Source organism: Drosophila serrata, unplaced genomic scaffold (assembly GCF_035046125.1).
Source record: "Drosophila serrata isolate PLE 108 unplaced genomic scaffold, ASM3504612v1 contig_241, whole genome shotgun sequence".
In the NCBI taxonomy this organism is placed as follows: Eukaryota; Metazoa; Arthropoda; class Insecta; order Diptera; family Drosophilidae; genus Drosophila; species Drosophila serrata.
The window spans coordinates 1,469,339-1,491,350 of NW_028257139.1; the positions used below are offsets into that span (position 1 = coordinate 1,469,339).

A 22,012-nucleotide genomic window follows, 5' to 3' on the forward strand; every position below is an offset into this window, starting at 1 on the left:
ATTATATATGTATATTTGTATATCATCTTCATTTATTTCCGGTTTACATTCTTCATTGCTAGGCGGATATCCTGATATTTTGATAAGTTTCGATAAGATGGTTCCTACGAGGTCTTGTGGGTGGGCACAGGGAACAATCGAGAACTTTAACAAATAATTAAATACACAGAATAATCATCAAACGGGTTTGTATCATAAATTGGAATCTGTTAAATGTGCCTAACTAAGCGTGTCTAACTAAACTCGAATTAAATAATTAAACATTAATAGAAATCACGTAAAATATAACTTATTTACAATCGTTTTGCCTGCTTGTATATATATATAAATTGAGGGCGTGGCGGAATACTTAAAGGATCAGTAAACAATATCGAAACTATATCGGGGTAAACACAAACAATTCCATTCGCGACTTCAACATAAAATCATTGAATTCAATCCCGTGTATAAGCGGATGTATGGGTATAGGAAGGGAGAAGGCATTCATTCCGACGATTAATTGCCGTTTAAAACATCTTTCGAGTGGCTTACAAATTAGTTAGATATTAGGTTAGTCTTAGACTATATATTCTCGTTATATTTTTTCGCACAGGATATAGCAAAAATACAATATTATATGTGTGGTGTATATACGATTCAGTTCGCTTGATATATCATCTCGCTTATCGACACTAATTATCGCTAATCGCTAAAGATCGCACACTGCGCACGCGAAGGTGGGGGTCTTACAACGTGGGCAGATTGCTAGGCACCTGGTCGATGAAATTGGCCGGAAACTGGCCCTGACGTCCCGCCACCTCACCATACAGCCAGTCCTCGTTTATTCTATAAAGCACGGTAACCCTTTCATTTTCCTGTTTACAGAAAAATGTTTGATTTAGTTTTTTTTTCCAAAGATTTGTACTAATGTAAAATATATTACCTGCAGGGCTAGATCTCCTTCGACACCGCCGGGAAAGTGGTACAAGCAAGTGGCTATGGATGACGACGAGGCTGCAGCAGGAGCAGATGCAGCTGAAGCACCAGCAGCTCCACCACCACCAACAGTACCACTGGCACCCAATGGCACTTTTATGTCCACATAGTTGATTGGAAAGATACCCACGCAACCGGAACGCGTGCGTCCACGCATCCACTCCGCAGTAGGCTGATCCAACAAATATATCTTATCGTTTTCCTGCAAGAAAACAACCAGGAGGTGGCACTAACAAAGACACTAGCTTTTACAGGCCTTAAAACTTACCCTGAAGCTAAGATCCCCCTCCTCAACGCCATCGAAATCGTATAGAGCAATGGCGTAGGGAATGACCTCCTCCTCGATGTAGCCCTGGCATCCGTTGCTTAGCGCCATAGCATCTACTTTGCCTGCGATTACGTCCAGCATAGATATGCCACCGTTGGATGACGATGACGGTGGCGGAGGTGGTGGTCCCTTGGGCATGGGCGGCGACGGCGGAGTCTCCGATCCGCCGTAGCTCGATGGCAACGCATAGCCTGGTGGAATGCCTCCAACGAACGGCGGCGGCTTTGGTGCCTTTGGTTTCTGCGATATTTTCGGCTTGATGATGGTGGGCATGGTCAAGGACTGTGTCGGCGGCAGAAGACTCTTGCCATTACACAGCGGATTGTCGGAGCTGCGGCTCTGCAGTTGGTATGTCTGGCGGACTGGGGCCGAACCGAAACTGTCCACAGTGCCGTGACCGGAACTATCTACCGCCTCCCAGGGATCCAAGGGGCTTTGTGTGGATGGCCGCGAGCGGTGATAATCATCCTCGAACCCGCTCTCCGGTTGCGAAACGCTTCCATTGTTTGGTGAACTGAAGTTGCTGTCGGAGCTGAAGCTATCCACGCTCACGCAGTCGCTGTTGGACTTCTGGGTGAAGGTTGGCGACGAGGGTGGCGAATCGAAGCTGATAAGCTGCCCCTCACTGACGCCCGCACTGATAGTATGCTGGGAGGAGTAATGGGAGCTGCTGTTGTGGCTGCTCGCGGTGGTGGTGGTCGTATTCCAGGCGTCATTCCAATCTACATTGCTGAACGCCGCACTAGCTGCCACTGAGGAGGCACTGGTGGTGGTGCTACTGCTAGATGTCCGGGCATTACCGCTGCTCAGGCCGTAGACGCGACTCTGCGCTGCGGCCTTAGAAGCAGCGGTGGGTGCCGTGGACATGGACTTCTTCCGATGAAAGATGTTCGAGATGAGACTGCTCCCGCCGCCGGCCGCCGCTGGCTGCGAGGTGGATGTGACCGTCTTCTGTCCATTGACCAGTACCCTCGGGGGCGGCGGTCGTGGCGGGGGCATCTTCTTGAACCGATCATTCCCGTTGGTCCCAAATGGATCGTCATCCCAGTTTGTGGCCGGCGTGTAGCGCGCCTGTGGAAACTTTCTGGTGATGCTTGATCCTCCCGTTCCCGTCTGCTCGTCGAACAGACTGCCGTTGTTATTATTGTGATTATGGGTAGGGCGCTTGTGGAGAGCGTTTTGCGTCTGCAGTGGTCCCTTTGGTGGCGGCGGCAGTTTGATGGTCAACTTCTGTAGTCCACCGCCGCCCGCCTGCTGTTGCTGCATGTGCTGTTGCTGGAGCTGGAGACGCAGCTGCTCCAGGCCGGCGTTAGCTCCAGCCGCGGCTGTCTGGCCACGAGAACCGGGCGGAGCTGGCGCTGGTCTCGATGGAATGGTCATGCTGCCTGTGGGTAAGAAACAACAAAAGCGAATTAATTACCTTCGGGTAAAGCATGGGAGATTCTCTAATTAAACATGCAAAAATGGTTTTCTTATCGCAAAGCACTCGGCTCTGATAAGGCCACTCTCGTTCAGGGCTTGGAGTAGAACCTGCTGATGACTCACATCTGTGTCAATTGTACTTTCGGCAACACTTTTCTACCCTAAATTTCAAAGACAAATGAATTTTAGAGACTTTAAAGAGTGTACTAAGTTTTTGTGCACCAGCAATCATCACATTTAAGTGGAAGGCAGAAAGTTAAGATAAGATATGTTGTGTGGCAAACCAATAACAGAGATTGGCGAACAAGAAGTTCATTTAATTTCACTCGTGGAAAATTCTTAAAAAATAGCGTTTATAAACTCATTTTCAGTCATAGTTAAATCTCGAATCCTCATTCCATTTTTATCTATTATATGTTTATCTTTTAAGTAACAAAGGCTCAAGATACTTTTACCTTATCAGTGACAACAAGAAAATATATTTACAATTCGCGATAAGATTTTCGCATAAACCACTGGAATTCAAGTGGAGAAATATATAGTAAAATAGCCTAGGGCTCGTGCCAACTAATTTTATTGATAACTAAAAGGGGACTTTACGACAGGGCATAAAATCGGTGACTCATATGAGGTAACTACTTATTAAAGCTCACTTATTAAGGCGATAACACGAACGAAGAGATTCCCAAATGTCAACACCTGCCCATATTGTTCGTAATCAGATAATACAATGGCCTGCAAAGCAAAATAATCAATCGACAGATCAGAATAATTCTCTTTTTATTGTTTTGTGTTTACGATGCAATTGGCGAACACAAAAACTAAATAAAATCTATTTTGTTTTCGTTGGGGGTTTCTCGAATCATTTACGTCACCTTCTCGTGAGGTGCTGCTCTTCCACCCACAAAGGCTCTTTTGCTAATTACGGCAGACTTTCTATTTCTGTTTTGCTCTTTTTTTTCCAACGGAGCACACACCCCGCAAACATGATTATGATGATAACAGGCAGAAACTACGTAGTTTCCAAATTAATGCCGGAACCACAAAACAAGTAGGTGGAATGTGGAGTGTGCACCACATTGACGACCAACTGGGTTGCAGCAGTTGCCCCAGTTGCCGGACAGTTGGTGCCCGGCACATGGCGGAACCGATCCCAGTCGAGCAACTGATGAAAAGAACTGCAAGCGGGAAATTCCCGACAGCGGAGCAGACGTATGTAGTTTCAGTGATAAGAGAGCAAAAGCCAGCGAGAATAACAAAATGGTTTGCGTATCAAATAAACAAAAAATAAAGAATTTTAAGTCGCAAAATATATAGTTGGGAGCACAGGGATTTGTGGGGAATCGGTTCAAACTGGTGTCATTCATTAGAATTGTGTTTGAATTAACAACATCATCATTCAGAGAATGAAGCGATGATGAAGGGGGTGTACTATATATAATATTATCATGTGGCGTCTGGTCTTGGATACTCAAATGCGTCACAGCCTGAATTCCCCAAAGGTCATTTTGCGGAAAAACAATATTGACTCTATGGAAAGATGGGTGGAGAAGCTCTCCGCCTCTTTTAATTTTCAAAATAAGCTAGCAGATGGCTGGCAGTGCTCTTCTTAAATGTTTACGCACAAAAACCACAAACAAATACTTGAAACTACTTCCGTTTATTTGAAACAAGTTTCTAAGGGAATTACCTTAAATATTAATACTATAATAAAAATAATATATAATACTTAATTATTAGCTTCAAAGAAACCTATTTAAATATTAATATATTAAAAATATTCCATTTCAAAGAAATCCATTTCCTTTTGTAGAAAACTCTATACAATGGGAGAGCTTCAAAGAAACTTTCTAAAATATTCTCATTCATTTATATTTTGGCAATTTTGTATAGGAACATCCCGCAACATCTTCTTCAAACAAAATAATTTAGCGTTTCGGATTTAAATTCGAATAAACTCAATGCGATTGATCAAATGAGCACAAACAATTGGATATTTAGCGGATCGTATTGTGCCTTCATTGTGAATCAGATATTTTAATGATAGATTTTGAATGCCAACTTTCAAAGGTTTCAGCTGGATCTATAAATAAATAATGTATGCATGCGAATTTATGTATGAAAGAGACCTCCTCTGCAAACGATAAATAAACAACAAATTTGTAAAAGTTTTTCAGTGTTTATTTTATCCATTATTGGGTAACTAGCTTACTGAATGAGTGCCGGTGACGCTAATCGCAGACTCGTTTTCCACTGGTTAAAGCCACAACAGACACACAGCGCACATTGCAGTTGCAATCTAATTAAAATCACCTTCAGAAGGTGATGATGGGAGCAAGAGAAAGGGAGGAGGACCACTCACCCACTGAAATGGACATTGGAATCGTTGGGGCTTCTGAATGCCAATTTAATCATTTTCAGCCTCTGTTTGCCCGCTTTTACTATTCACTTTGTGTGGGGACCTATATATGTGCAGAGATTCAAGAGCAAGAGCAGTATCTAGATAAAGAGTCTGATATATAGAAGATATATAACACAATTACCCAAACGCTTTCCTTTCCCCATTTCTCCCCCTTTTTTGCGCTCAAAGAGCTGATAATATAATCACTTTAATCGGCAATATCAGAATAATGAGAGAAAATTGTATTGAACAAGTAACATATTCACATACTGGCGTCATTATCAGACAATTAACATAAATCTAATGTGGATCTCGTGCATTAACTGCCAACTAAATCGAGCTAAAAGGGGGCATCAGTTGTGGTCTTAATATAAATATTACGAGACGAACGCTAAATGAATTTGACAAACTGGTTTTTATATAAATACTTTCAGCTTATTTACTGTCGAATTTATTGATAGATGTTTCATAGAGCTTATACGCTTATAATTTCTTTAATCAAAATATATCGTATATACACAATTCCCTGGCATAGTGTTATTATTTGAAACTTTTCAAAGTCTCTGCTCATTCTTAAAACGTGTTTCTCTCCAAGCAATTCTCAGCTTGTTGCCAAAGCTCTTCTTTACACCTTTACCACACAATAAATACTCATCACATATTGTATATAACTTGAAATCTGTTAAGGCCTTGCCTAGTGTGTAATAGAGCTACCTGTATTCTCTATGGTTCAAGCTCAAGTGATAACGTTTGAGTCAATGCCAGTCAATGCTAACTAACCGGTTTTCACATGAGACTTCCTTGAGTTAAGAAGACAACGGCGAGAATTAGGGCTGTGTAAATGTTCAGCTAATTGTTAGTTATTTACAAATGTTAACATCTGTTTGATTTCGGTTAGAAAGGTCTTTAAAATCTTGTGAGATGGAAGCCAAGATGACTCACAAACGTTGACAGACTGGTGTGTGGGCCCAGTCATTACTGTTCGTGATGCGGGGCACTTGGGCTTGGGGCAACTTTTACTTTGGAGCAACCATCGTATGGTTTGGCCCATCCTCAAGCTTGACCGCACGTTCCGAGCAAGCTCTCACGAACAATGGAAGCCGGAGGAAAGCAGAACAAAAGAAAGTGACAAACACATCGATCTCGTCTTGTCTGTTTGTTCGGGGAGGAGCCAGAGCCAAAGCCAGAGCCACTGCCTCAAAGCAAAGTGAGAGCGAAAGATATTAATAATCGAATGGATTCACACACGTTGTTAGCCAGAGGATTGCATTTAAAAGAGCAATTTCCATGCTTTGTATTTAATAGATTGTGCCCGCCAAACGTGCAATCTCTCTTTCCCCGATCTGCTTTTCTTTGGCACGGCCGCCGTTGCTAATACTTCTACATTTTCATACAAAACAGACACAAAGCGGGCATTATGACCTTGAAGGCCTCTCTATTTTCTTCTATTTTCACTAGCAAAATAAAAAAACTAGACCACAATTATATTGCAAAGGTCTACAAGTGTCCATTAGTCTTTGACTTCTGCCACTTGAACGCTCCTTGAGCAGAGCATTAACTTGTGCCTGAAACTGCACCGAAAACAATATAACAAACACACATAAATACTTTATCGGTTTCCCTAAAAATAGATAATAGATATAGACTTTGTAATTATAAAGCTGCATGGTAATATAAATAAATAGCAATCACTTTTGTTTCGCATTAAAATTTCAGAAAACTTTATAATATTACAGAAATGTATTCACAATCCCATTTATAAAACTAAAAGATCTGTTTCTGATTCAGATTATAGATTCGATAAATAATTTAGAAACTTATGTACCATAATCTAAGCTTAACTCGATCCTACTCTCGTTTCCGAAGGTTCTTAAGGTTTAATCTTATCAACGTAATAACAACAAAAAAATTCAATCAAAATCAAACCTGTATAAATATTGTTAAGTATCATAAATTTTGTTTTGTGTGTAGCGTAAAAATAGCAAACGGGAGCAGCAGCAACAAAAGCCTCCATATCACATCAATACGAAACGAAGGCGACGCACTGCGTAGCGCCGAAGTCAATTGAATTTAATGCCAGGCATGAAAAGTTAAATGAACCTAAATAAAAACACGCCTCAATTTTTCGCTTTTTGTATTGTTTTTCCTAATAAAAGCGTCTTCTTTTTTTTCAACCTGCCCAATATAACGTAACGTAATGTCGGGGAAAACGTGCCCGCAATGCGCTCATGCAATTAAAGCAAATTACAAAGAAGAACAAAGCCCGAAAAGTCATTCAATTTACATCAACCAGATAAAGAGTGATCGAGATGAGAGTGGAACAGAGCCACGCTTTGTGCATGTCTTTGAGGTTAAGGTTTAATCGAAATGGAGGAGCTTCGGCTTCGGTAAATAAGAGCTCTTTATCATCAGAGGGTTAAAGATTAATTTGATTCTCCAGCGGTTAATGAGCGTTTATGGACACAGCTTGAATCTGGCGCGACAACAATCTAGATTCTAGTCAAATAAACATATATGTACAGACACACACACACACACACACACACCACATGTGTGTAAATATTTGATCAGCGCAAAATTAGCGTTTTAGGCGAATGGCCAAAAAACAGCTTCCCAATGATTAAATAGCCGAAACTCAACCGCAAGGGAGACGGGACAAAGCCGGAGAGAAGAATATAATCAAAATGGAAACGTTAAAAACGGGTTTGGTTTTTTATTATAAGTAGTAGTAGCAAGCTTTTGCATTGTCTGCTCGTATATTTTCCTTTTCCGTTTTCTGTAGAACGAAAAGAAAAAAAGTGTACTTGGATAGGTGAAATAAAAATTGGTAATATCGACTGTATTTTTCTACGATGTCAGCACGTTTCCCTGTTTTGTTTTTTTCTACACACAACCAACACACATCTCTATATGCCATTCCAGAGCTCGTGCAGCTCATTCTAAAAGCGTATTTGCACACACTCAGCGATTCATAGAGACAGACTACTCATACATACAATGTAGTTTTGTTGCGCCGACAAATTCTGGCCAAACAATGCTGGCTAAAAATTGCACGTTCGAACATAAAATACATATATATGCATGCAGTGCGGCCTGCACGGTTGACATCCATCACGGAGACGCCTCCTTCTCCTCCTCCTCCTCCGTTATCCAATCCAATCCACTCATGGCGTTCCATGGCGGGGCGACACTTGCCGAATGTGGGTCAAAGTTGAATACAATCGGAGCTGGAATGCTTGCAGCAGCAGCCCTTTGGAATGGTACACACCCACAATGTTTAAGTGCATTCACATGTGTGTATCGAGTGTGTGCAAAATCTTGTTCTTTTGCAGAAACAAATGCCTTAAAAAAGAAACTTTTGTTTCTACTTAGAGGATACAAATTGTACCACTCTGCCTTTGGACAAAAAATTGTTTAGTTTTAGTCCTTATTCTTTTAAGTCTTTTGTGTATTAAATAGTAAATAGCACACAAAGGACTGCTCGGTGCATTGCACATAAAATTCAAAAGTAGTTAAGGCTGCGATTGGAGGATCAGTCAGCAAAATTCAAAGAAATGCGGATATTTAAAGCTTAGGTATGATCGATTTCCGATACGATCATATTTAATTCAATTGGAAACTGCAAGTGTACAAAAACTTTAGCTTTCCGAAAGTAATTTTCCTTCTAGCTTTTTCTATTTAAATGTAAATTTAAAAGTATGATATATTTTATTCGTCATGAATGACTTAGCTCATACTTCTCTCTTGCAGTTCAGCGATAAAAACTTCCTGTTTTCTGATGATGATTATTCTGGAAAAAGTCTTATCAACTATGACCGGGGGATGATGAAAGGAGCAAATGGAAGACATGCTAGTTGGCGGTATGCCAAATGGCGCCATGAGAGAGCCATGTGAGGATAGGCTGAAAAATCAGTCAGCTGGAAAGTGAGGTAAGCGCAACTGCAACTGCTACACCTGCTGCACCCGAAAGTGACAAAACGAAAACGAAATGCCCAGAGTCTTAATTTTTTTTTTGAGGGAAAAGAAGCTTAAGTAATGCATTTTCGGTGTATGTTATTGGGATTGTAACCCAATTCCTACAGTTGTTCAGCTGCAAAGGGTGAAAATGAAATATTGTGGGTGCTGGGTTCTCATCCATAAATGTCACAGCGTTCGCCTTATCGGTATAAGCTGCTTAAGTAAGCCGTCGGAACTAGCGTAGCATATCGCGTTTATGCAATATTTTCGTGTTGTACAATAGCTTCAATGTTTTTTTTTTATTTTTCTCTGGCAATACTAATAACAAAGCGCACAGACAAACAGTTAATTAATTAACAAATACGACCTTGAGGCGAATTTCAATCGAGTAAATATGTATGAAGCTTGTGCAAACTTCAATGAAAACGAAAAATAATAATAATAATGAATAAAGTTGGCACGGGCGAACCGATGGGTGTAGCAAAAACAAGCAAATACAAATAAATGTCAATTGCGGGTAACTAACCTTTTCGATCCGATCCGATCTCCGTCTCTCTTTTTGCTTTTCAAGACCCTCTTTGGCGATGCGCTCCAAAAGCGGACAAAAAGTTAAAAGCCAAGACCAAAAGTGACTAATGCCGCCACACACACACACTGGCACACTCACAGTTAATTCGTATTTGTTGTTGTCGTCACTATCAAAGGCTTAGTTGAACGGCATCAACTTTGCACTCTGCTTTGCTCTCGCCTCCCTCTTTCTCTATCTTTCAAGGTAGTGGTTAACGAGCGGTGAAACAACAACAAGGCGCACTTTAACACACACAGACACTGAACAACAGGCAGCTGCTGCGAATATATGAAATTCGTGTCCCGAACAAAAACAAGAAGGAAGTGCCTGCGACGCAGCAGCTGCGACAATTATCACGGACTCTCTTTTTACTTTCGCAGCGAGCGTATTGCAAAATATGCGAGTTTGCTTAATACTTTTGTTTAATTATACGCACGCACACTCACACACGGGCAGTCAAGGCACTTTTCCGTAACGAAGGCAACAAAAATGAATATTTCCTTCAACGACGTTCTGCCAGAGGCACCACCTTGACCAATGCCATTTACACACACAGCACACTTCGTTTTTGTGCTCAGATTCGGATTTGTTCAGCGGAAATGTACGAAATTTAATTATATTAAAAATTTTTGCGCCGCGAACGCGTCGTAATGTTGCTTCGTTTTCAGAGTGACCGTTTCTGAATTTTTAGAAATTCCATCAGGTAGTGCAAAGTAGAGGTGCGGAGAAAACCGATGAAAACATCGATTGTAACTTTTAAAATCATCTATATTTTTGACCAATCGATGTTTCCGTTAGACTGGCACACTGGCCACACAACTTAAGAAAGTTAACAGAATTTTGCGGGTGAATTTAAAAAACATTTCAAAAAATGAGAGAGAACTAATTTCTCCGGGTGAAATGAAACCCAGAGTTAACAGAATTGTGCGGGTAAATTAAAAATGTGTGAGTGACCGTATTTAAATAATCATGAAGGTAGCACAGAATGTACTAAAAAATACTGCAAACGCACACAAAATTAAATTCAAATAAATTTCAGTTAAAAAGAAAACAAACAAACAAGCCATTTAAATATTGGACATTTCACTAAACAATGGATCACTTTACCGGTAGTGTGTTCAGCGGATACTAATGAAACTTGAAAGTAAGATGCCTGGTTATAGAGATTACCGTTCTGGCCGCTCAAGACGACCATGGCCCTGATCTTGACCCAAATTTACCTTTTGAAGCGCCTACCAACACTTGTGGCTTTCACCTTTCTCTTACCCACGCAACAGTCTTGTTTAAGCCAAATAGTTAACACGGCCGAAAAAATGAGAAAAAAATCAAAGAACGGAAATCTTCGCTGTATTGTACCAAATTGTGCCGAAAGTGGCCACCAGGACAAGCGCTCCATGTATAAGTTTCCGGTTAATCCGGTTATCCGAGCCAAGTGGACAGAGAACATAGGCCTCGCAAAACATCAAAATCTCTACAATCAGCGGGTGTGCCGACGTCACTTTGAATCACAGTGTTTCGGAAAGGCCAAGGTGTTCTCCTGGGCAGTTCCAACACTTTTCTTGGGTAAGCCACCAACAGATGGATCCTTTCAAGCTTCTTCCTCATTTTCACCAATTTCCAGGTAAAAAAGAGGTGCGGCATCACAGCATCCCAACGAGAAGAAAGTCATTTGTTCGAAAATGCAGCGTCAGGAACTGCCAATCACGTTCCCCACCAGACAGGCTGCATTTCTTTCCCTCTGATCCGCAGCTTCGAAAAGAGTGGCTCGACATATGTCGCCTCACGGGCGACAACAAGTGGTTGTTCATCTGCGGACGACACTTCCGCAGGAGCTTGCTGCCCAACAGAAACAGCAACCTGCCCAAGGACTCCAAGCCGGAGTTCTTTTTGGGTCTGGACGAGGAAGATCCCCTGGAAGAGCGCGTCAAGAGTGAGTTTGAACCCGTGAAGAAGCTGTACTTTAAAAGCGAGGACGAAGGCATCGACGAGGAATACTCCAAGGAGGGTAACCCACCAAAATCTTGTGGCAACTGTCATGAACTGGAACAACAACTGGAAACTGCTCTCCTTCGTATTAAAGAGCTGGAGAAAAAACAAAGGGATCTTACTCACAATGAGGAGGAGGAGGAAGAGGAGTACATCATAGTGCTAATGAAATGAGAGGCTCTCAGGAATCTCTTCAGAGCTTAAAATACCTTTATTCAGTGCATCACCAGTTCCAGCTGCATCAGCCGCCGGTTGGTGTCGTACGGCAGACGATACGGCATTGTTGCGGCCATGTTTGACAGTGCCTTGGCCCGCTCCCGCAGCGACTGCATCTCGCGCTGTTCCAGAGCGCCAACGTTTCCGTCCGCCTTCAACTTTTTGTACTGTTTGTGGGTAATCTCCATGGCTGCCACAATTACGTCGGGCACCACCTTGATCACCTCACCGCTGAGGCGCTTCACATTGGCCAGACAGAGCTCCACGTCGTCGCTTGTGCTGGGCATCAGTCGGGTGCGCTGCAGCTGTTCCAAGGCAGCATCGAGTATACCCTCGTGAAAATAGTTGAAGAAAATGAGCAGATCCTTTAGCAGCACAAAGCTGCACCTCATCTTTGGCTCCACTTCGATGCTATCGCTGGCCAAGAGCCGGCTAAAGCGCTCCGCCTCTGGCTCGAGCCGTGCCCGCAACGATCCCTCCACGGTGGGCAGCTGAACCACTTGGGCCAGCAGAATGGACAAGTGCTTCAGGGCAAGATTATACCTGCCAGCCATCTCGTAAAGACGCACCGCCATCTCAAAGTTGCCGCGCGAAGCCAACTCTTCGGCAACAAGTCCGGCCATGGTACGGGTGTCAAACTCCGGGCAATCGAATTGATGGAAAAGGCCACTGGAAACATAAAATACATATTAATCAGTCATTGGATCTTAGGATATCTAATAAAATGCTATAAATTAAATTAAAGTTCACAAAATCTACTGAACTCACCCTGTAACCTCATCCTGGTCAACCTCAGTCTGCCGCGGGCCGAATATTAGGTCGAATCTGGAGGTGTCCAAGACTCCACTGTCCACCACCAGATCGCAGACGCACGTCAGAAACATGTTTCGTCCCTTGGGATCCCTTAAGCAACGCAGAGTGTAGTAATAGTGCAGGGCCTCCGTGGTGTCCGTGCGTTCGAAACGATGCACATAGTGCCGGATGAGACGAGATAGGTTTAGGCGACGCAATGGCTGCGGATCGACGATATCGATGGAGAGCAGTGGCTGCGAAACGCTGCGAGCTCCGCCCAGCATGCCCAACTCGTGCAGGGCTATGGCCATGTGGACAGCATGGACACGGGTGCTGTCCCGCCGAGCCATGAACTCGATGGAGGCCTCAAACTGCCCCGTGAGGGCGAGGGTCTGGAAGTAGAGGTACGGCTGCTGGGTAGCATTAAAGTATTTCTCGCCGTATTTCTCCAGAATCAGCGTCTGCAGCTGACCGTAGCCGACGGCGTCACCAGGACGAAGCATGGAAAGTCGGATCCACAGGAAATCGTCAATGGTCTTGGCCACCTCACCGTGCACTTCGTTGACGTCGCAGCCCAGAAGAATGCAGTAAACGGCTTTCTTGTACGCATCCGTGGAGTTGCGAATCTTGTTGGCGTACTGCAGTCTCAGCTGGCTCTCGATCCGGGAATTACTCTCACCCGCATTCCTGTCCTCAATCAGCTGCGCAAAGTCGTCGTGACTGGCTCCCGCCTCCCGCAGGAAATTGACCGCCGTCTCGGTGGATCCACAGCGCAGACCGTAGTAGACAAGCGGCCACAGGGGCTTGCCGCCCACCGTATCCACGAGGCCAATGGTCTGCTGGGGACTGAACCGGTGGCACACGTAGGCCAGTACTAGCTGTGAGCTGGAAGAACAGCTACCAGCCTGCGACGACATGTATAGCTTGTAACGCCGCTCCAAGTAGGATTTTGCATGGGCCACGAACTCTGGTCGCTGTTGACGGGATTTGACCGGATCGCAATTTAGCGGCTCGGTCACTTGGGTGACACAGGCCAAAAGGGTCCACATGTCCGTTAGCTGCGGATCCCGAAAACTGCTGGAAAGTTGGGCGAACTTCTGCACGAGGTTTGGACGGTTGCTGCCCTTCAACAGCAGCTCATTGTACTGACGAATCTCCTGGGCGTACAAAAGTTCCATGCCGTCGAGGCAGGAACGCGGCTGGCAGTGTTGATTCAAAATGGTGGGCTCGGGCAGGCGCTGAAGGTCGATAAAGTTCTGGGAGGGAGCCACCAGGGCGTCCAGCAACCGGGTCTTCTCCTCGTTCCACACGCTGTTCATGGTGGCCCACTTCTGCTTGCTCACCGAGTCGCTGATCTGCGGAGGTGGCGGACAAATGTGTCAATTCAGGAAAACTACTGCAAATGCTCACTCACATTCTTGTTGGTGTCCTCGATCACCGAGAGAATGGCATTCTCGCGCTCGGTCTTGAGAAAGGTGCACACATCTGTGTCGGCCTTCACCACGTCCAGGGGTTCGAAGGTTTTGCGTGCACTCAGTGCCTCCAGCTTCTGGTTAAGCTTGGGCAGATCCACGCCCTTGGAGCCCAGCAAGATGTGCCTGTTCCAGAAACATGGCGGGATTAACCAGATATTAGCACAGCATTCCCGTTTGTTTACTTACGCCTGGATCTCTTTCCCGCCTGTTTGTGTGACGCGCGCATGCAGCTCGTTGGTGGCCTGCAGGACCTGCTGGAGCGTCCTCTCCACCGGAGGCAGTTCGCAATCCGCTTTGGCCTCATTCGTCAGGTTCTGGGCACGTTGCAGCAGCGTGTGTAGGTCCATTTTATTAAATTAAAATTATTGCCGGCTCAACATGCACTCTATTACCAGCGTTGCCAATTCAGCTTTTTGCCGGCTAGATCTGGCGTATTTCAAACCCAAATTGCGGGATAAATGGTAAACTAACGGCCTGCGTGAAATATAGCTCTTTTTATATCAAAATTGATCTTAATTTAACTTTTTAAACACATCTAACGACTTGCATACAGATGCCAAGCACAAACGTTCTCATCTACATTTTCCCAGATTGATAAAAAACTTTTGTTAAACTGCTAGATGAGGTTTTTTATGATAGGCGATCCACCAGAGAAGATAATTAAATAACTTGACAATTTCTTTTATATATTTGACCAATAATAATAAACAGTCTTAATAAATAAAATGATCGTTACAATATTTAAGTTTTATATTTAGCTAATATAAAAATTTTCTGACTTTTTTTTAGCTCGTTTTAACGGTTGTATTAGCTTTTTTATGCCCTGAAAAGTTGGCAACACTGCTTATTTCCTATAAGATGACCTCAGGCTATTCGGTTAAAAATACTAAGAACATTTATGAAAAGCACTTTTTCCTTCTTCTTAACAACTGGCCACACTAAAACTGTCAAGACAGAAATTCGTTATTTTGTTATGTTATGATTGCCAATAGAAAACTCCAAGGGATATATTTAAATGTTGGGTTTCTTTATTAATAGGAGCAGCTGAGGTGCCGCTCCAACGATCAGAATGTCTCTGTCTTTTACAATATTTCTTAAGTCTAATTAAGGCTAAGTCTCGTAGCTGCGCTGCTCGCAGGCGGCGGCAGAGAGACGGTTATATATTCTTAAATACATAAACACATAGCTATGCTCGCTTAAGGCTAAGCGTGGAGATATATGCACATACATACATGTGGTCCGCTCGTGTTGCATTTATGCTGACACTTGCACTATTTGTGTGCGGGCCAATGTATAAGTGGGCAGTTCATATTTCGTCCACTTGAGGTTCATGACTTTTGTAAACACTGCAACAAAGTGTTACAGTGTGTACCCGATAAGTACTCTTGGTACAGTGGGTATTCAATATATGTGCATACTACATCTCCCTCCTTTTGAAAAATAACGTAATATAATGAAGTTATTTTATAATTAGGTATATTTATACATATATACTTATATATATATTTTTGTTGTTTTTTTTTTTTTTTTTTTTTTTTTGTGTATTGGTATATATGATACTTATGCTATGTATGTTATTTATAATTTTAGAATTAATTGTTGTTTATCGTATTTACTCATGTATGGCCATACGTGAAATATAGAAAGAACTAAATTAATTATGAAATAAAAGGTTTTAATCTATCCTTGTGTACTACTTGTTTTTTATTTTTAATGTTTGTTATAGTTATGTTATCTCTATCTCCTATTTCTTCTACCTTATAAGGACCTGTATATTTAAAGTCCAGCTTATGGCCAGTTTCATTTTTTAATAAAACCTGATCGCCTATTTTTAATTCAAAGTCTAAGCTATTTTTATCGTATCTATCTTTTTGTTTTTGTTTATTAACATCTAGCATTATTCTAGCTCTCTTATATGCCTGTTCTAATCTAAATTTTGATTCCTTAGCATAGTCTTCTATATTATAAAGGGGTTCTATTCTATCTATGCTATTGAAATGTTTTGGCAAATTTGAAGTTTTACCAAAAACTAGTTCATATGGACAATAATCATGTGCCATAGAGGGGGTTGTGTTAAAACAATAAACGAAGTATTGTAGCCATACATCCCAATCTGTTTTGTCGACTGAGATGTATGAACGAATGAACTCATTAAGTGTTCTGTGGCTTCGCTCCACGGTTCCTACTGTCTGGTGATGGTGTGCAGTTGAAGTAATGTTTTTAATATGTAAGTTTTTACATAGATCTTCAATAATTGAATTTTTATATTCCGTTCCCATGTCCGTAATGAACGTCTTCATTGGACCGTACTTTAGAATAAAATCTTCAAATATAGCTTTTGCTACTGTATTTGCACTTTTGTTTGGTATGGGTATAGCTACTAAATATTTAGTTAAATCGCAGATGAGTGTTACTGCGTATTCATTTCCATTATTTGATTTTGGTAGTGGACCAATTGTATCCACAATTACCCTGTCGAAAGCTCGTTGCGGAGTTTCGGTTATAGTTAATGGGGTCTTAGTATGTTTAGTCGTTTTAGACTTTTGGCATTTTGGACATTTTCTTATGTACTCTTTTATGTCTTTAGACATATTTTTCCAGTAATAGTGTCTCTGGACCTTGGCCAAGGTTTTTGTAATGCCTGTGTGACCACCTTGTATTGGATCATCATGTAATGTAGACAGTATTGCTTCTTTTTCTTTATTATTTTTTATTACGGTCACCGGGTTGAGTAGCGCTACTCTTAATAATTTCAATATTTTATTGCCCATTATTTTAAAATTATCAGTTGAAACTAGTTCAAAGATATTTTCCCACGGTGCCACTTTGAGTTGGCTGATTTTGTTAATACCGGCCTGCTTTTCAAGCCTTTGGAAGAATTGACCTAAGTCAAAGGTTCCATTAGTATACAAATCGCTAACATCATAACTTGCTGTAATTTTCTTTCCGTGTTTGAATAAACACATTTTATTATTTACATGCAAGGTCACTACTTTACGTACTTCATCATTATTAATGACTTCATATACGTTGGGCTTTGAAGCTTTTTCTTCAGATTGCCTAGGCAATTCTGTTTCTTTGTCTCCTGCGCAGGATTTCTGTCTACTTTGATTTCTTGTAGTGACTTTTTTTATACTTCCAGTAATGTTTTGTAGCTCCTTGATGGTTATTCTTGATAATGCATCAGCTACGTAGTTATCTTTACCCTTCAGGTATTCTACCGTAAAATCGAATTCCTCTAATTCAAGCCTCATACGTGTTAGAGCTAGGATTTACCATTGAGAACAAATATGTTAGTGGTCTATGGTCTGTTTTAACCGTAAAGTGGTTTCCATAAATATATGGTCGAAAATGTGTTATAGCCCAATGAATAGCGGCTAATTCTTGCTCAGTGGTACTTTTGTTACTTTCTCCTTTAGTAAAGGATCGTGATGCATATGCAATTGGAAGTTGGAGACCATTATGGTTTTGAGTTAGAACCGCTCCACACGCTTGCTTACTTGCATCGGTTATTATGCAGAATTCTTTAAAAAAATCTGGATATTGTAACAGTGTTGGATTTATAAGTGCCGTTTTAAGATGATCGAAGGCATTCTGGCATTCAGATGTCCATTCGAATTTTACATCTTTTTTACATAACCTGGTTATGTGACGAGAATAGTCGGCAAAATTTTTTATAAAGCGCCTATAGTAATTGCAAAAAGCAACGAATCGTCTAGCGCTGTCCGCATCATGTGGGACTGGGTAATTCTTTATAACGTCGTATTTTTTATCGTCTGGCAAGATTCCTTTATCTGTGCATTTGTGTCCCAAAAATGTGACTTCATGCATGAAAAATGAACATTTTTCAGGATGTAACTTTAGGTTATGTTGCCTACATTTCTCAAAGACATCAGTTAAGTTCTTGAGCATATGTTTTTCGGAACATCCTATGACTATTAAGTCATCCATATAAAGAAATGCTTGCGAAGGCTCTAATCCAGAGAAGGCGATAGTCATCATTCTCTGAAATGAGTTTGGGGCTATCTTCAAGCCAAATGGTAATCGCGTAAAGCGATACGAGCCATTGCTCGTTGAAAATGACGTTATATCCCTGGAACTTTTTTCAAGTTCAATTTGGTGAAAGCCAGACATTAAGTCTAGGCATGAAAAATATTTTGCTCTACCTAGTTGATCTAGAATATCATCAATTCTAGGTAGTGGGAATTTATCGGACAATAGCTTTTTATTAATTTGACGATAGTCGATTACTAATCGCCATTTTTTCTTGTCAGAGTCCGGGAGGGACTTCTTCGGAACTAATAAAAGGGGGCTATTATAAGCTGAAGTTGATGGTTCGACTATTTTGTCATCTATCAATTTTTGCACTTGAGATTGGATTTCTTGTACTTGGCTGTGAGGGCTTCTATAGTTCTTAATGTATACAGGCTCATCATCCTTCACTCTAAGCTTTTGCTTGTAAAAATTATTTGTTGTTATCGATTCGGTTTCCAGTCCGAATATGTCTGTATATCTGGTGCATAACTCTTTTAATTCATTTTTGAACAAAGGCGGAAAGTTTTTAATTAGCTTTTTCATAACGAAGTCATCTCTTCCTTCGTTAGTTTCTTTTATTATATCATAATTATTTAGAGTTTCATATTTAATTTTATTTAAATTTACAATCTTATTGGAATTTGTTGTATTTATAATACGGACATAAGTATTTTTGTGATTGGATATCGTATTTGCGATATAAATTCCTTCATCAATTTCTTGATTTAATATCAGTATTTGATTTTTTACTGAGGGAATTTGTATTTCACGGACAACTTCGGAACGAGCTGGGAGTACTGTGGCATTATTTTCACAGGTATGAAGTATTTGTAATTTAATGGGATAATTTAAGTTGTTTGGGCGAAGAATTAGTGAGTCGCCACTCTGTGTGAAATCTAATTGGCAATTATATTGTTTTATGAAATCTATTCCTAGTATGCCATCACTAGGTATTGGGAAATTTTGCTCGACTAAATAGAAGTCGTGCGGAATTATATATTTACCTGTAGTTAGTTCTATACAGGCTAAACCTTTTGAAGAGATTGTGCCTTCACCTATTCCCGATATTTGGGTATGAATTTTATCATTTACATTTTCAAATATATCTACATTTTCTTTTAATATAGATATATCTGCACCAGTGTCAAGCAACAGTGTATAAGGTTTACCTGTTCTTTCATTGATAATTTTTACAAAGATGCTGAGATTAAGGTTGATGGTTTTTACTGAGCCATTTTTGGGCTCTAAATAGCTGAAGGGTTCTGCTAGTTTCCCGAGTTACCTTGGGTTACTCGGACATTATTCTGATTATTGGATGTCCCGCGGTTGTTTCCGCCACGGTTATTTCCACCACGGTTATTACCTCTATTATAATTACTGTTTTGATTATTATAATTCCGGTTGTAACCGTTATTTTGGTTATAGCCATTGTTTCGGTAGTTACCTCGGCTATTACCCCTACCGCGATAATTGTATCTGTAATTGTTACCGCGATAGTTGTTTCCTCGGTGGGCGTACAATATTGAATTGGAATTACCTGTCATTTCAGTACTACATTGTATGTACTTAGTGACGGCCTCATTCATGTTCGTGAAATTTCCTGCTTCTAATATTGTTTTTAGTCTGCCATGCTCACAATTTTTAACCATTGTGGTGATGGCTTCCTTCGTGCTGAATTTGTCAGCGTGTTCGGCCGAAAGGCCTTCGTCAATATATGAAGCTTCGAGGAGCTTTCGTAGGTTGTCTATTTCTGATGTGAATTTTTCGGCTGTTTTGCCTTTCTGTATTGTTTTTGACATTTTTGCTTTCACCACGTCGGATGTTTCACCGACTATAGTGTCTTGCAGTTTCTTTATTATTGCTTCTATTGTTGTTTCATTCTGTACTCTGTACAGCGTTGATCCTACAATTTTGGATTTAATAACTTCTACGGCTAAATTTTCGAAAGTGCCTTTCGTAAGGTTAACCAACTTCAAAGCTGTTACAAATCTCTGAAGCTGTATCCTTTGCCCGTTGAATTCCGGGATGGTACTCGAAATCTCCTTAATATATGCCCTTTGGGCAATGGTTTCGTCAGCCATTGTGGTCGGTTTTACTTCTACAATGCTGTCGTTATTATCCGTGTCCGTCAGGTCCTGATCTGATAATTCAGATTGAATGAGGACTGCAGGAATAGTGAGGTTGTTTATATCTTTTTCCTCTATTTCGGGGTCTGTAGAGACGGGGTTATCTATCTCAGCCGGCTCAAGGGCTGGCGAATCTGATAATTCTGACTCTGTCTCTATTGTCAAAGGGGTGTTTAGTATAGTTGGCACTGAAATGGCCAAGTTATACCTTTGTTTAACGAATATTAAGTTCTCTCGCAATCTGTTCAAGAACTTTGATACTCGAGACCAATGGGCTTTGTCTAGCCGGTCTCTCTGGTCATGTATCAGTATACGCGCAGTGTTAAAGCGGTTTACTAATATTTCAGCATGTTTGTTCACAGTATTTTGCTGTGCTTGCCGAGTTCTTGATAATGACTTATACGATTTGTCAAAATCAATTTTTATATAGTTTAATTCCTTGTATAATTCGTCCCATTCCATTATTTAATGGAATTATTTTGTGAACGAAGCTCGAATCATAACTAACTTCCTATTTCTAACCTCTCTTAAACAATAGAATGGCTAGTTTGCCCAAATAGAAATAGATGAAATGGTTTGGTTCGTGAGATACATAAGATCCGAATTCAGTGCCGACAATGCAATGCCATTTAGGTTTGAATTGTATATCGAACTGATTTTTAATGTGTTCGGCAATCTTATTTTCGATGCTATTCTCGTTAAGAGCCTGTCTTGCACAATCAATGGCAATTTTCTGCATCTCCTCACTCATATCGGTACTCCTAATGTCTGCTTTATTACTAGACATTGTGCTGATTTTTTTTTTAATTATTTATTATTTTAAATCATTATTATTTAATTACAAGTAATGTATTTCTTATATTTTTTTTTTTATTTGTTTTTTAGTTCTTAATATATTTTACATAGTCATACATATTTTTGTTTTTATTCTATATATTATTTTCTTATTTTTGGATATTAGTTCAAAAACATTTTATTTCAAATATTGTGAGCGCTTATTATATCTTGTCCAGGTCATTAGCCTGGCTTTTATTTATTGCTCTTTTTGTTATGCACCTATTGTGGAACATATAAGCTTTATACAAAATGACTGCGCACAGAATAAAAACAATGATTGACAATAAAATGTTTGTTAACTGTGAATCAATATTTTGTGTCTCCACCTTATTAATTACATTTGCAGTGGAATCCACAGTTTTTAAATCAACAAGACCCATTTCTAATGTTGTATCTATTGGTTTTTCATTTTCTCTTTTATTTTCAATTGGGTTGTATTTTTTAGTTTTATATAATTTTTCTGAGAAGTAATAGTCAGAATCATTTGTTTGATCTGTTTTACTTATTCTATTACTTCTCATTAAAAGGAAAATTTTTTTTTTTAAAAGAATCTTAGTTGTCTAACATTTTTTCCTACCTATTATTTGTACAGCTATACGGGCCATACGACTAATTGGGCAGAAAAGGTTCCGCTCAATTTTACAAGTTATATTATATTATAAAAAAAAATATGCATCGCAGTGCAATCAAAAAAATTATGCAACGCAGTGCATTGGTAAAAAAAATATATGCGCTTCCCTTTTTTTTCCTTGGTCTGAGCCGCTTCTGACCACGTCAGCTGGTCGTCGCCGGTTTGGCTACGCTGACGTTCCCTCGATGGCGCAGGTGGCGGTCGTGCCTCCCACGCTTTATGTCTGCTGCTGCTGTCCTGGGCCTATGGGCTCAGGCGGTACC

General features: G+C 40.7%; 3 protein-coding genes and 1 pseudogene across 9 annotated transcripts; 1 reads left to right on the forward strand and 3 right to left on the reverse strand.

Moving 5' to 3' along the window:
- Positions 1-10: 10 nt before the first annotated feature.
- On the reverse strand, positions 11-10,332 carry l(3)05822 (SH3 domain-containing lethal (3) 05822). 2 transcript variants are annotated; one of them, XM_020958547.2, is made up of 4 exons: positions 9,610-10,332; positions 1,244-2,688; positions 923-1,177; positions 11-854 (listed from the first exon to the last, which is right to left on the reverse strand). In XM_020958547.2, exons 2-4 carry the CDS (start codon positions 2,681-2,683, stop codon positions 726-728), a joined length of 1,824 nt encoding a protein of 607 aa, XP_020814206.2. In that variant the 5' UTR covers positions 2,684-2,688; positions 9,610-10,332; the 3' UTR covers positions 11-725. The 2 variants fall into 2 exon arrangements, with proteins under 2 accessions (XP_020814206.2, XP_020814207.2); XM_020958548.2 differs by lacking the exon at positions 9,610-10,332 and adding an exon at positions 2,849-8,548.
- Positions 8,902-12,597, forward strand: LOC110188733 (uncharacterized). Of its 5 annotated transcripts, none has more exons than XM_086831787.1 (3): positions 8,902-9,055; positions 10,691-11,214; positions 11,273-12,597. In XM_086831787.1, exons 2-3 carry the CDS (start codon positions 10,845-10,847, stop codon positions 11,809-11,811), a joined length of 909 nt encoding a protein of 302 aa, XP_086687913.1. In that variant the 5' UTR covers positions 8,902-9,055; positions 10,691-10,844; the 3' UTR covers positions 11,812-12,597. The 5 variants fall into 5 exon arrangements, with proteins under 5 accessions (XP_086687913.1, XP_086687912.1, XP_086687910.1 ...); XM_086831786.1 differs by lacking the exon at positions 8,902-9,055 and adding an exon at positions 10,236-10,354 and having other exon boundaries at positions 10,450-11,214; XM_086831784.1 differs by lacking the exon at positions 8,902-9,055 and adding an exon at positions 10,245-10,370 and having other exon boundaries at positions 10,450-11,214.
- Positions 11,830-14,678, reverse strand: Nup93-2 (Nucleoporin 93kD-2). Its single transcript, XM_020958545.2, has 4 exons — positions 14,307-14,678; positions 14,060-14,243; positions 12,622-14,000; positions 11,830-12,522 (listed from the first exon to the last, which is right to left on the reverse strand). Exons 1-4 carry the CDS (start codon positions 14,465-14,467, stop codon positions 11,853-11,855), a joined length of 2,394 nt encoding a protein of 797 aa, XP_020814204.2. The 5' UTR covers positions 14,468-14,678; the 3' UTR covers positions 11,830-11,852.
- A 3,999-nt stretch (positions 14,679-18,677) lies between these two features.
- Positions 18,678-21,068, reverse strand: LOC110180397 (dynein light chain 1, cytoplasmic pseudogene; annotated as a pseudogene). The gene has a single exon (XR_015271401.1). The product of XR_015271401.1 is annotated as a dynein light chain 1, cytoplasmic pseudogene (transcript).
- Between the last annotated feature and the right edge of the window lie 944 nt (positions 21,069-22,012).